Here is a 15,306-nt window from a genome sequence, read left to right on the forward strand (position 1 = left end):
AGATTATTATGGATGGGAGGCGCACTACAGTGTTTCATTTGTTCATCCATGAACTGAAAACAGGATGACTATTTGATTCTTAGGATTCACGGGATTTTACTCGCTCAAACGTGAGTGACTGCCATTACCGTTAATTACTACAGCCTATCGTTTGCTAGCTAGTTACGCCTTTGTCACGAAAATGCATATTAGCTGGTTGCAATAACTTACAAAAAAAAAAATGAGGAGGATTCATTTTATGAAAAGCCAGCCTGATGGAGAGCTGAGGAAAACTGGTGCCATCGTGGGCAGTATGCGGCAGTTTTCACGGACACGCCCCCAGCTTTTGAGAGTAGAGAATATTGCTTATTTTTTCAAGATTTTGATTAGCTATTTTATTTACTTGTCATTTTTTAAAATCATCATTCAAATATGGCTGGGTGGTTGATAACACAATTTCCTGTGGTGTGACAAACTCAGAACACGTTTCATTTTGACTTAACAGGGACTTTAATTTAAACGACGACCGTTCATGGAAAGGGGTGAATTGACATCCCCAGTGAACACTACAACAGCATGTAATGTAAAGATGGGACGGTATAAAAATGTTATATCACGATCACGGTTTTGTTCAAATGAGATTGAAGTGTTCAAAAAGATCTGATGCACACACTGAAAACATTTCAACAACTTTTAGATTTGAAAATCAACAAAAAAATAAAACAAGCAGCTCTGCATTTTTTTAAATCATTAAAAACATGAATCTCAATTTAATATGTTCCCGTATTTATTTGTGTTAAAAAAAAAAATCTGTGTAATAAGAGAACAATGAATATACATTATTATCCCTCAAATGTCAACCCTAATAGCCTTGTTTGAACTTGACCAGTTGCAGCAAACTTTTCTTTGCGGAAGCTTAACTTTTATTTCAAGTGAGTGAGAGCAAATAATTAAACTCTAAACAACATAGTGCCCAATTATTTCCCAGACATATATTTGGTATTGAGGTGTAAGTTAACGTGCCTTGCGTTTGCTATGACTATACAAACAGTGTGTGATGGTCACTGAAGACGACTCGGCAGATGTTAAGTGTTTCCTCCTATTGCAGCGACTTTCTTTTTGCATGTTCTGCAGATAGGGTGATCATCCTCGATTAAGTTTGCCTCAGGACTTTTGTAAAAGCCAAAATATGACCACACCTCAGATTGGGTCCTTTTAGAAGGCTGAAAAAAAGTCTCGAAAGTGCTGTCACTGCCTTCAACCATTTTTTTGTGTGCGCTGCGCCTGCTTCAGACTAATGCTGGCTGGACAGGATTTACCACAAATTTTCAAAATCACAATCAAATTAATGACAATTCAATTTTAAACTATAATAAATTTTATCGTGGTTTATTGTGAAACAGGCAATCGTCCCATCCCTAATGTAATGCACTGCAGATTTCATCTGGGCCTACTGATCATTAATGCTCCTCCTACCTTGAACTGAGCTGCTGCTCTGCTGGGCCAAGGTCAGGTGCTCCTCACTCAACAGGTACACAGGCTGGTGCTGGTTAATCTCCACGCTGGTGCACACGTTACTGTCTCCATGTACGAAGAACGTGAAGGAGCAGGACAGGTGTTCACTGCAGAGAGAGAGGAACAAATGGAGGATTACTCAAGGACTCTGGAGTCACTGCCTGGGAGAAAGTAGCACGCTTCCTGGAGGTCTCTGGGAATGGTGTGTTGACAGCTGAGGTCTTAACAGTGTGTTTACAGGTGCTACAGTTAGTGACTGAACAGTTAGTGGCTGAACCTTGACCAGGAGTCCTATGAAAAGAGTTAGGAAACACTAGATCCTTAGATACCTGCGTATACCATTACAAGTCCAGAAAGTCACCTATTAACTTCAACTTTGAAGTTTTACAAAAAAAGTTTGATTAAATGCTTGAACACAATGAATGCGTCACACTCCGACTTGCTTTGTAGCACACATGCTTAAAGTTAACAACCCAACACCTGTGAGTGTGTGTGACCTGCAGGGTAGAGTAAACAGCTGTTACAGTGTAACCAAACAGGCAGATGAGTGATCACACTCACGTATTCAGGAAACATCAACTGAACTCACCTTTTTTAAAGAAAGCCTTATTTTGTTTCTTCATATTATGTCAACATTTTTTATTGATTAATCATAACATTAAAAACTTTAAAAAGCAAAAAACTAAAATGAGGGAATGAACTATGCAAGGCTGAAGAAAAGCAAATAAATAAAAAAACAGGGTTACAATAGGTTATTAATCATTAATAATAAGTATTACCAATGTATATAGAAGTTTATTTGCAACTGCATATACACTATACAGAAACTTCTCTGATAGGCAGATTTTGTAAATAAGATTGAAATCACACTGACTGTTTTTCAGAAGCTTTAAAGTCAGCATGAAACGGAAATTCACCATATCTAGTTTCTAAATGTAAGTTATTGATCTTAAAGCCTGGTGCAGGTATGACACCAGAACCCCGAAGACTACTTCACTGCTGGTTCCTTCGAGACTTTTCTGAAGGGTTTTTAAAATGTTTAATTTATAAATAAAATAAAGTCTGTGGTAAACATAACCTGACGCCATTTTGTTCTACAACATAAATTACACACATTCCTAAAACAAATTTTGAACCAGGTGTGCTTATTTTAGAAAACATGTTTCTAATAAGTACGTTTGGGGTGTGTGAGTGTGTGTAATTTATGTTGTAGAACAAAACATCAAAGTATTATATTCAAGAATATATAAGGCTTTTTAAGTTTTTCTTTGATAACATTTCTAAAAACCAAGTTTAAAAGTCAACTGAAAAGTAAAGACTCCTAACAGAGTTCACTCAACATATGCTTAGGCAATAAAAGGGCAATAAGGAGGATCTTCACCCATTAACAAAAACATATGCGTTAGTCTGGAGTGGTCTGTTTGACACAGAGTGTAGATAATCATATAGTCCCAGCGACTTTTAAAATGGGCACCCTTTCCTCCACCAACCACAGGATTGACTTTGTACATTTTTTTTTCTATTACACTGATCCCAATCAGCTTGCCATGTGTTTATAATACGTTTGAGTTCTGAAGGTGTATTCAGGAATTTTTGAAACTCTAATAGGGCTGCATGACTAACAAAATTAAACTGCACACAATTTGGAAAACAAAATCCAAGAAATCTCTATGAGCATCATACTATCTGTAGCTGAAGAAACTGAAGCCTGAAATGCTCTGATTGATTAAACATGACTAATAAACACATGACTACGACAATATATGGAAAAGTTCTTCAAGCTTTCTCGAGTATTTTCATGATAATAAGCGTATATTTATATTTCAATGTAGGGCTGAATGACTATGACAAAAAAAATCATAACTGTCGATTATTCCCTTGAAATTGTAACTGTGATTAAGTATAAGTACCACAATTTATAGTGAATGATGTTTTGAATTGCTTTATAGCAGGATTGTTTGAAGCAACTGTATTTATTGCTCATTTATTTATTCATGCAATATCTATTGAGTCAGTACAGTAGCCTACACTTTAGTAATGTTTCTGTTTATCGTTAAATAAAATGAGGCATGGTATGCTAACCTTATCTGTATCTTACATAGCTTGTATCTTACATATCTGTATCTTACATATCTTACATAGCTAACCTGTATCTTACATAGCTTGCATACAAATTTATCTCGCGGCGCAACAATTTTACCTCTTACTGACCAAAGTCCAAAGTACTTCCAGACATTGCTTTTTAGATTTGAGGGATAAAATTGCTTTCTCTGCTGCGGTCCAGGTGGGCTCTGCTCTTTCTGCATCTTCCATGCAAGATGCGTCAACTTTCAGCATTGACTCCTGTGACCTGTCCCTGAACCCTCAGGCGCGGTAGCAAAGCAGACAGCAACGCCTACTACCGCGGGTGTTCCCCCCCCCCGCTTAAATTATTTTATTCGAATATTCATTTTCAGCTTCGAAATTAGTTTTTTTTTTTATTATTATTCGAATATATATTTGAATTTATAATATTCATTGACAGCCCTATACCCATCCCACAGATAAAACATTTCAACAGTCATGGCTGATGTTTATTATAATCGGATACCGCAACAATTTAATTCAAAATCGTTCGTTTGCTCGGCCCATTTCAAGCAAGCTTCGCTCAGCGTCTAAAACTGAAAAAAGGGGCAATTACAACTATATTCCCGCAAGTAGTAAGAAGTGATTTATCTACTTATTGACTGTTTAAACAAGACCTAAATAAATTGAAAGTTTCTTAGAGAGACAGAATTGTCTGGATAACGCAAGATGCTAGTACAGTAACAATAGGAAACTCCAAGTACCATACAAAACTAAATAGTGTGTCTAATGACAAAGGGTAATATTATTTTTATTACAAAATACAACCATAGATGTGTGTCATGTTAGTTTAGTTACTTACAGATCGTTCACTCGATCTCGAGCTAATGTGACTTTCTCCACTACATAAGTTAAAACGATAGTCATTTGACAAGGCTTTTATTCATTTTGTAAAAAAATATATTTATATTTTTGAGAACTGAAGTATGATGTTTTTGCATGCTTGTATTTCAGAGTACATCCCAGCCACTGCGTAGCCTACATTGTGACTAATGTTATATAAACATGTAATATCGTTGACGAAAAAAGACAAGTCTAAAATGTAGTTTAAAAAATGTAAACTTGAACAAAAAGCACTGGTTTTGGTTTTGTCGGGGGGAAAGAAGAGCGTTCGAGGATTCGTGCTTGCGGTTGCCAGATTTCAGTAATTTAAATTTAAATGCTTTTCTGTGAAAAGAACACATATACTATCCAGTGTTTTACCTAAACATGAGCAATCTGGCAACCAGATGCCCGCAAGCTCTCCCTCTCTCGCGCGCGGATGATCTGAAAACACCAATAAACAAGTAAGCTGCATTTAAGCAATCTCCATTTGAGATGTTCTGCTTAAAGTGACATTCAGTCGGTCTGTGTTCTGTCAGGACTCACAAGCCGCTTCACTGAACAACTGAACTTGTCTGAGGTCCTGAAATAAGCCAATCATATCAGAGCTCAACATTAATATGTATGACTATTCCAAATAAGGCAAAAACAGAGCATTACATTTGGAGGGTTGTAAATGGACCTGTAACACTGTATATGGACAATGTTTGCCCTTAAATAAGCCACATACCCTCTATGTAGATATCAGAGAACAATTTAACATTGTTTGAACTCAATCTAGGGCACCTTTAACAGTAACAAACCTTTCAATCCAAAATTGATGTTATTTCTGTTGCACTGTATTTATACTACAGACACTAACAATCTCTTTGATGGCATTTACAATTTGATTTTCTAGAACTTTACAGCCCTCTTTGCATGCCTAAACAGTGTAGTCCATTCTCATTCAGAAACACCAACACAGAGAACCAGAACTTCCTGCCTTTAATCCAACAGTGCATGCGCTCACTGGAGTGATGGAGTGACGGCCCCTGGTAACACCACGGAGAACAGCGCCAGCATCACTTTGTGCAGTGCCAGGCACGAACGACAGAGAAAGAAAGGGAAAGAGAGAGAAATGCGAAAGTCTGAATTCCTACATGTCTGTTAAGCACTCTTAGGAGCGACATGGAGTCCCCACGACAGACAGGTGGCACTTCAAAGCCCTATACACTACTGCATTTAAAAGCTTGGTGTCGGTACGATTGTTTGGCAAAGAAATGAGTATATTCAGTAATGAATCGATGCATTAAACTGATCAAGTGACCATAAACATTTATAACATTACAGAATATTTCTATTTGAAATTAATTTGGTTCTTATTAAACTATTTATTAAAGAATCCTGAACATTGATAATAATAAAAAATGTTTCTTGAGCAGAAACATGTCATTAGAATGATTCCTGAAGGATCATGTGACAGCGAAGACTGGAGTAGTGATGCTGAAAATTCAGCTTTGATCACAGGAATAGGCTAAATGACATTTTAAAATACATAAAATATAATTCAGTTATTTTAAATTGCAATTGTTTTTGCTTTTACTGTATTTTTAATTAAATTAATGCAGCGTTGAGACTTTAACAAAAGTGACTTTAAATGTTAACAAATGAGACCTTTTTTTTGGGGGGGGGGCAACTTTATCATTCAAATGCACTACTATTCCATTGTTTTTCTATGTAAATAAATACTAGTCTGACGTGCAAAACCGTGTGGCTTGCTACTGCTAACGTTTAGTCACATACAATAGTCCAAGCCACTAAGCAAATACAATTACAGTACCACATACAAATGTCCTGCTGTTGCTGCTGCTCCTGTTAAACTTCAACTATCCTGATCAGATACTGGATCATATCTGTATAGATTGATAGCCATGTTTATTAAGCCATGTTTTCTTTTGCACGTTTCAGGAAGTCACAGCTTTCAGACGCTTTCAACGCAATAGCTGCACACGCTCGTGATTCTTTAGCTCCGCCCACACGATACGCCTCCATCCGCTCGTTTTTTTCCGGAAAGACTCGGTACAGCATATCTTTCTTTTATAAATATGATAAAGACTTTTTGGAGATATGAAGGATGCAATACTACTCTATAGCTACTCAAGATTTACATGAGATTGACTGAAACTGAGTGTTTCACTTCCCTTTAATTTATTAACTAAATATGAGCAATACATTTATTACTGTATTTCCTAATCTTTGTTAACATTAGTAAAATACAGCTGTTCATTGTTAGTTTGCAGTGCATTAATGTTAACAAATACAACTGGATTTTGAGAATGTATAAGTAAATGTTAAAATTAACAAAGATTAATAAAGGCTAGGGGTGTGACGTGAAGTAAACTGTGACGAGATTTCTGCGCCGGGACTTTTTACTGCGCCGAGTCGAAGTACTCTCAGAAGTGCTGTTCCGCCACACATTATAGTTCTTCTTTTTAATCCGATTAGAAAAGCGCCACGTTTTATTTTGTCACCATACTAGGTCGTTCAACTATTTGTGTAACTGTATTTAAATAGGGAAAACATGGAGGTGTTTGGTCGCTTCTAACTTGATCTCTGTTTGGTACCATAGTGAATGAACTGGGCTTAGTGGGCTAAGCTAAATGCTATCAGATCGTCGCCGCACATCAGAGAGATTAAGTGCACGCACTCAGACGAGAGAGGTGTGTATCAACTTGATTTAGTTAAGGGGATAACATAGTTTAATATTAAAAAGCGGTGAAGTATCTCTTTAAAATGCTCATTCAGCACCACCTATTCCCAGAGTACACACAATTGCGAAATTGAAAGTGAAAGTAAACCGGAACGCTCATTCTACTTCGGGGGGTCTATTTGCACTTTGCATGTTGATTGCTTTGATTATGGATATTGTTTGCACTTAATATCTCTGATCAATTCGAGGAAGGAGTTCAGTTAGGAGGTCAAAAGAAGCTCATGTGCAGTTCTAAGGTCTGAAAAGACAATCATGCAGGTGAGAAGCCAGTCAGTTGAGTTTTTGGCAAAACCTTTACAGGGCTTGCTGTCTTTTACTGCATATGATCGTTCATAACTGAAATGACATGCATTACAAGATGATGAGTTAAAACATTTCAAATGCACCTGCAAACCATTTTTCTAGTCATGCATTTCATCATTGAGGAATTCTTAAATATACTATGTAAAACTCTCGTCTCTTTCTTGTGAACCCAATCTCGTGTCTCGTCGTCACACCCCTAATAAAGGATGTAGAAGAGCTGCCATTATTCATTCTTGTTAACTAAATAGTTAACCAATAAAACCTTATTATAAATGGTTCCCAAAGAAATGTACCAACCACAAACTCTTAAATACAGTGTAACGTCGGTATCAACATTCAAGCTCCCTTGTTCATGGAAACAATAAAGCACTAGACATGCTTAGCCACGAGTATCAATGCTTATTAGGAAGTCTGGATGTTTCGCATATTTTTAAGTTCAAGCAGAGCTGAACATGTGAAAGCGAAATGGTGGTTCCTGTTGACCTACCTAGTGTGAAACCGCGAAGTCAGTGTTTTGTGAGAAGAGTAAGCTCTTCATTAAAACGTAGACAGAGGAAGCAGCTACAATTTCCAGCTCTTGCATCCTTAACTGAGACAGAGTGCACTGAACACACACCCACAGCAGGAAGCCATATCCACCCACCTAAAGACATACCACAACACCTCAGCCCTGAGGGAGCCAATGACATCTATGCAAATGAGACAAATAATTAGATGGACCGCATCTTTTGCCCCTCCCAATATTATCCAAATATTTCACTTAAGACAGGAGCTTTGCTTGAATGACACTCTCTCACGCTAACAGAGCATCCCAGGAGGAAACACGACAGTACTGCTGGCTTCCAGAGCAGGAGCTCTTCCCCACACAAGGATGCCAACAGCCTGATGTCACTTGTCTGTGATAAACAATGAGGATCATGCTGTTAAAAGCCGCAGCTTACGGCATGCATCCGCATCGCTGGGCCTGAAAACACGGCAGGTTATCGCTGTAACAAACAAGTTGCACAGCTACTGTTTCAATCAGCGGTTTGCACATGTCTTTTACCTTTTGTTGATGGGCTTCTCATCCTTCTCGTAGGGTTTGACGAACCACTTGCCGATACGAATGAAGGATCTGTTCATGAGGCAGCGTTCCAGTAGGTTATGGATGGATTTGAAGAGCAGCGTTCGGCACTCGTAGGTCAGGCCACTCTCCCATGAACCGTCTTCATTAACTGTGCAACACAGAGACAGGACACATCAGTACTCTATAGAGTGGTGCAGGAAAGACATCACTTTGTAGGCCAAAATGTGGAAGAGTTAGCATTTTAGCACTTCCGATTCCATTGTCCTGATGTCAATGGGTTTTTGTTTTTTTGTTTAAACAGCTGAAATAAGGTCTGTGGTGAGCACAAGCTCAAGACACTTTCATATTTTATTCTATGTCAAAGCCAGTACCCCACTTGTGATTTTCTGAAGCGGTTATCAGTCTTGAAAAGGGTGGTTGCTAACAAGTGGCTAAATGGGACTAGAGAGGGGAGATTAAATGTCATTAACGTAGGCCTACAAAGTGACGTCATACCTGCTGCAACATTACAGGAATGTTCTTGCATTTAAAATAAACCATAATAAATCTATATCATGCCAAAGATCATTTACTGGTGCTGCTTTAAAACACTCCTGTGAGTGTTTGTGCAAGCGCCCCATGAAGGGCGTCAAAAGTTTCTATTTACATGTTTTTGCAGCGTTACGTTTTGCACCCAATCAGAGTTATATCTGGTGTGCGCATGAAAGTAAAAACACAATGTCAATAAGAGATACATTGCACAGCGTAGACAGCTTTATTGATTATATAAAGGAAGTTTTAGCAAGAGAGCATCTCTGTGGACCTCGCAAAGTCTTGAAAATGCGAAATAATAGACCTGTCACTTTTCTATGAAATTTGTCATGCATTACTTTGTTGTTTATTGTTGTTTTTACTTACATCTAAAATTGGTCACTAAGTGACTTTTTACATATACATTTACAGAGTTTTAAATATAAAATAGTTCTAAGCACTTTGTTTTATGATGTCCTGTCAGTGATTTTGTTTTGCATTTTATGAATAAATAGGATATGTTACTATTACAAACAGGTTTTTTTGCATCTATATTGGAGTTTATTTATTGTCAGTACTGGACTTGCAGTTCGTGTGTTGGGTACTTTTTAGTGTGTGTGCATGGATGGCCGTGTTCGTCCTCAGCAACAGAAGACCATTCATGACACATGAAAAACCCTGCATTTTATCCACATGCACAAATGCTTAAGTGGCTTAAAGACGCAATATGTAATTTTTAACCTGTAGAGGTCGCTTATTCAAGGTCCCGTTCTTCGCGATTCCATCTTTCAAACTTTAGTTAGTGTGTAATGTTGCTGTTAGAGCAAAAATAATACCTGTAAAATTATAAAGCTCAAAGTTCAATGCCAAGCCAGATATTTTATTTAACAGAAGTTCCCTTTCAAAGCCTACAGTGAACGGCCGGTGTGGACTACACCGCTGCACTTCCTTCAGGAATGACGTTACTAGAACCGTTTGTTGACTAACCCTCCGCCCACAAGAACACGCAAAATAGGGGGCATGGTCTTGTTGCTCTCCCATGTGGAGAAGAGCGCGCATTCAGCGCTTGCATCTCCCTGTTATGGTAAGAGGCGGGACCTTTCCGGGCAAAGTGCGCTAAGCTGCTGTCCAATCACAAGACGGGAAGCACTGACCCAATCAGAACTCGTTACGTATTTCTGAAGGAGGGACTTCATAGAACAAGGAAATCATCAGGCCGTTTTTAGGACAGAGGAAACAGTGCTGTACAGATAAGTAAATTGTGTGAAAAATACTGTGTTTTTTTACACGTGAAACATGAACTCGTGTTATATTGCACACTGTTAACATAATCAAAGCTTCGAAAACACGCGAAGAACGGGACCTTTAAAAACAAAAAGGAGTAGCTTGATGACGCCTGTATTTCACAGAGCTTTCATTATACCACAGACGAGCGCTTCTTCTTCTGCTCATGTGTATGTGGGGTAACGCAGTGCTGTTTTATCATATTAGATACATTTGAGTGTATCGAGTTATGTTACAGTGCTAATCTGTGCGTTTGCTCTGCGGCCACTATGAGACGCTTGTTCACACTGCAGTGAGCTAGATCGATATTAGTCATGGTAAAACATGGTACTCGCGGTAAATCAAAGATTTAAACAGACTAACTGTGTTGAGCTGTATAACAATGATTAGTTTGTCAATGAATGTATCCACACAGTTGCTCACCGGTCTAATAAAACACATTATATATTAAAGCGTCTTTGGTGTTTCCATGGTTTCTACAAAATAAAACCAGAAATCGAGGGTAACGCGGGTAATGATGTCATTGATATGCAACACACAGACCTGGTTAAAATGGCTTATTTCTCTGGATTTAAACATTCTTTGGGATAATGTAAGCACACAAGCCATCAAAATATATAACATTGTTCTAGTGGTTTTTGGATATTTTCATCCAAAAATCTAACATATTTTGCCTTTAACATCACTTATTACCAAAATATTGATCAAGCTATTATGGTAAGAAAGGTTGAGTTGCACCTTTAAAAAAAAAAAAAAAAAAAAAAAAAAAAAAAAGACTTCTGCCAAGCCAGGCAATCTAAATAAGCCTCATTAACTTTAATAACCATCGTTTCCTCTTTCATATATGAAGTAGTGTGTTAATTGTTATGCAGATAAGTCTTGCTGCAGACATACTAAAATCCTTCAATACTTTTGTTTCTGTTTTGATGTGAATACAGTTAGCAAACCTCAACAACTGCAATAACTGGTCTATGACTAATGTCTGGAAACACCTCCAGCCTAACCACTGATTTTACCATGAGAAATTCAGTATCAAGATCTCTTACTTCACACATTTCTTATTCTGCACGCACATACGTTACGGTTCGTGTCAGTTTAACAAGAAAGCAGACGTACATGATAGGTCATGGTGGACGAGCTCGGCAAAGTTGGGGTCGTCTCCCCACCAAAAGATCCAGAGCTCTCGCCGGCCCGGGGTCTGGTGCCTCCGCCACACGCTCAGCACGTCTGCCTTCAGGCAGCGACTGAAGCTGCACAGGATGGGGTCCTCCTCCGTCACCGGGAAGAGGATAGGGGACGAGGTGGGGCCCTGCCATACAAAACACTTCCATTTAATCCCGGTGAGGTCAGCCTGAAGGCAAAAGAGAGAGGGAGAATGTGTTAGAAAAATCCATCATGTGGGACGGCTTAGCAGCAACCAGTGATAAAGCGACAACTCCACTGGGGTTAATAGGCATGCATATGCAAAAACACAGCCAAAATGGCAATCTAAGTGTCCGATTGTGCAACTTTGATAAATGTAGACATGTAAGAAGAGTTTCTCTGTGACTAATGCATGATGACGACATCTGGTCATGCCCATAAAGCATCATGAATCAACATACAAGCGAAATTCATTGAAGCAGAAAAACTTTTTGACTTTGAACTAACAGACCAATTTGATAAGTTAAAACTTTTCTCATCTGCGTCATCTGTTCATGAGTCATTTACGTTTCATGTGCATTGATGATGAACAGTTTATATGACAAATCATATTTTATCCATTAAGGGAAAGCATATTACAATCGTATACATTTTATTTTGCTTGACATTGCCTTGATGTAACTTAAATTAAATTTTTTGCAGTGTCAAGTTTTAATACTGAAATATAAATGTTAATAAACGTTAATAAATAAAAATATCAAAATAGTGTTTCAAATTGTGATCATCTTTTGAACATCTAGAAAAAATAATGTAGGACATGACTTTGATTTTGAACTGATTTGATCTTTGGAGAACTGGTGTTTGCTAATTGCTGTGATATATCATGTAAGCGGCTGTAAGGTTGCTGGGAAGGAGGGAGGGATTTTCATAAACTGAAACCAATAGCAATTTTACTGTGAAAGCATATTGGATGTGAAACGTAGACCTGTTTATAGTACAAGCCCCAAACAAAGACGAGCTGTCATTTCAAATCTACATAATCTGCATTAGAGGTCAAATCACACAAATTCAACAGTCTGACCTGGATTAGTGTAATGTAAACAGATTATCCAATATGTCCACATATATGTGAGCTTTTGATACAAGGAGGAAGTGAAATAGGGCCTGACAGACAGGAAACTTGTCATGAATACTTGTCTCAGTGTTTACAGATCACTCTACAACCACAAATTGAGGAAACTAAGAAGTTGTATATAAGAAAATTGTCTTATATTACACACATAAAGTGCAACAAGCTATACCAGTACTTAACCAAGCAGATATTTAGACTTTCTTGTAACAGACAGACAAACAAAGCTAAAATGTTTTTATAATGTGTCCTTTCTTGACAAAGTTCACACATACTGTCTAAATATCAGGAAGATGTGAAACATTACCTCAACTTTTTTTTAAACTTATTTAACAGCACCATTCTTGCCTAGTGTATTAATAACCACAATACATCAAGACATTTTTATATTACAAAACGCTAAATTGTTAAGTTTATATATGCAAATGTGCTCTAATGTGCATATTTACAGGACAAAACACCTTAACATTGAATAAAGCCAATTTTGCTGACATATTGGATCTCTCTTTTTATCACTAAAAATACTGTAACTAGCCAGAAAAAAAACATTTTAATGATATAAATAAACCCCTCTTACCAAATATAAATAAGTAAAAATTCTCATGTGAAAATGCATAGTTTTACATTTTAAAAATATTTATGCAATCATGACTTAAAAATGTTGACAGAATAAAAGTCCTTAAAATCTATAAAGATTCTCTCTTTTTATGTTGCAAAGGTTTTTATAGAAGGCTCTTTTATCACTCCATTAATCAAAAAGATACTGTCAACTGCCAGAAAAAATAATAATATTAACAATGCTTATAGGAATGAAATATATAAACCATGTGAATGACATAAACAAACCCTTCTTACTAGACATGCACAAATAAAAATGCACGTCAAAATTAATACTTTTTTTTTAAATTCTAAAATGGTTGATGTAACTGTGATTTAAAACATTTGACAGAATAAAAATCTATAGTTTCTTTTTATGTTGCAAATGTTTTTTGTTTTTTTACAGAAGTCTCTTTTATCACTCCATAAATCAGAAAATACTGTCAACAGCCAGAAAGGAGAATATAAACAATGTTTTTAGGAATAAGATAATATATAAACCAGGTGAATGATACATAAAACCCTATATAATACAGATAGGAATAAAACAGGAAAGTTGTGTGCAACTATGCACTGAAGTGGCCATTTTAAAAACAATATGTATTGTAATTGAAATCTACACGTGCATAAACCTAATAAAAAAAATATGCAATGTGTATTTTTGAGTTTAATTTAAACTAGGCAGAAAGGAGAGATGCCATTGAAAGCAAAATAGTCCAAAATCTCAAAACTGGCCTCTGGTTTTGCATTGTTTATGCTGTTCAACACTCCGTAAAGCTGTTGTAACTTCATAACAACAACTTGCAGCTTGTTCCAGCCAGTTAGGTGAGCAAGTGTTTACCAACGTTAGCAAACACGACCTAAATAACACAACAAAGCCGTAACCATCGCGTTCACACAACACAACCCTGCATGTCTAATATATATTTATAAAGCGGCAGCAGTAGCGGTTTAGTTCGTATTAAGATCAACAGGCCTCGATTTGATTGACTGGCCGGCTAAAAATGGCTTCTGGCCCTCAGTCAGTTGATCTCTTACCAGACAGAATAGATTGGAGTGGCAGTCCTCCAGGCTCGCCCCGTTGGGTACAAAACAAGAACTCATCATCAAAGCGCTGTCCGGCGAGCCATCCTCTCTTTCAGATCCCAGGAACAGATAATGCGATGGCTTTTGGACCGGGTCTCCGTCTCTCGGACACAATCAGCAGGACGGGTTCGCGTCCAGCGAGCTAATTAGCTTAGCTCTGCTATTACTCCGCTAGAGGTTACTCACTTACCGGAAAAAAATTGCGCTAAAAACTTCCTGCGCGTATTTACCATGATCCGCGATGAGATATTGTTCTCCCCCGAGATTTGTTACATCAAATAATATGTAATTAAAGAAGTCCGAGGGGGTAGGGAGGCGAATTCAGCCCTCCCCCTTTAGCTTAGCATAGCATCAGGCTAGCTGGGGTTAGCCTGGCTAAGCGAGGCAGCAACAAACAGTTCAAGCCAGAAGAGTTCAGCTTTAAATGTCTCTAAAAACACTCTTTCCTTCCCAAGTCTTCGCCGGACTGCCGTCAACGGCTATTCACGGAGAAGCCGACGATGGAAGTAAAACGTTCTGGTTTAAAAAGTACAGTTAAAAGAGGCTGTGCTCAGCCGTGTCTCACTGGTTTGTTTGAATACATTGGTCGCATCCTTTAATGGCGGCCACAGGGACACAACTCTACTACACTCTCCAGTCTACTCTACTCTCGGCTCCGATTGGCAGCGCTGCGACTCAATAGAGGAAAAGAGTCGATCCTGGATTCCGTAAAGCTCCAAAGAAGAGTCGACTCACCGACAGCGCTGTCAACTCCTTTTAGGGCTTTTGGAAGCTTTAACACGCCACGGCCCCCCACAAAAAAACATGATCCTCTTCATGCTAGGGACCACCATTATTGGCATCGTTATAGTTTCTGGTGTAAAGAATAGATTTATACTGTAAACTATTTGACATTATTATTTTTAGATTGTGATCATTTTAGAAAATTATTCCATTAAGTTACATCATGTTTTTCTACTCATTATAGTACGCTGAAGAAAAAAACAGCAACTTAAAAAT

General features: G+C 37.7%; 1 protein-coding gene across 1 annotated transcript in view; it reads right to left on the minus strand.

Moving 5' to 3' along the window:
* The window catches only part of med13b (mediator complex subunit 13b), a 40,920-nt gene extending 25,960 nt beyond the window's left edge, over nucleotides 1–14,960 (minus strand). The window contains exons 1-4 of the mRNA XM_067451210.1: nucleotides 14,260–14,960; nucleotides 11,469–11,703; nucleotides 8,538–8,706; nucleotides 1,456–1,601 (exon numbers count right to left, since the gene is read on the minus strand). Coding sequence (XP_067307311.1) covers nucleotides 1,456–1,601; nucleotides 8,538–8,706; nucleotides 11,469–11,703; nucleotides 14,260–14,328 — 619 coding nt within the window. The 5' untranslated portion in view covers nucleotides 14,329–14,960. The remainder of the gene's footprint in view (nucleotides 1–1,455; nucleotides 1,602–8,537; nucleotides 8,707–11,468; nucleotides 11,704–14,259) is intronic.
* Nucleotides 14,961–15,306: the final 346 nt, after the last annotated feature.

Source organism: Pseudorasbora parva, chromosome 8, assembly GCF_024679245.1.
Source record: "Pseudorasbora parva isolate DD20220531a chromosome 8, ASM2467924v1, whole genome shotgun sequence".
NCBI lineage: Eukaryota > Metazoa > Chordata > Actinopteri > Cypriniformes > Gobionidae > Pseudorasbora > Pseudorasbora parva.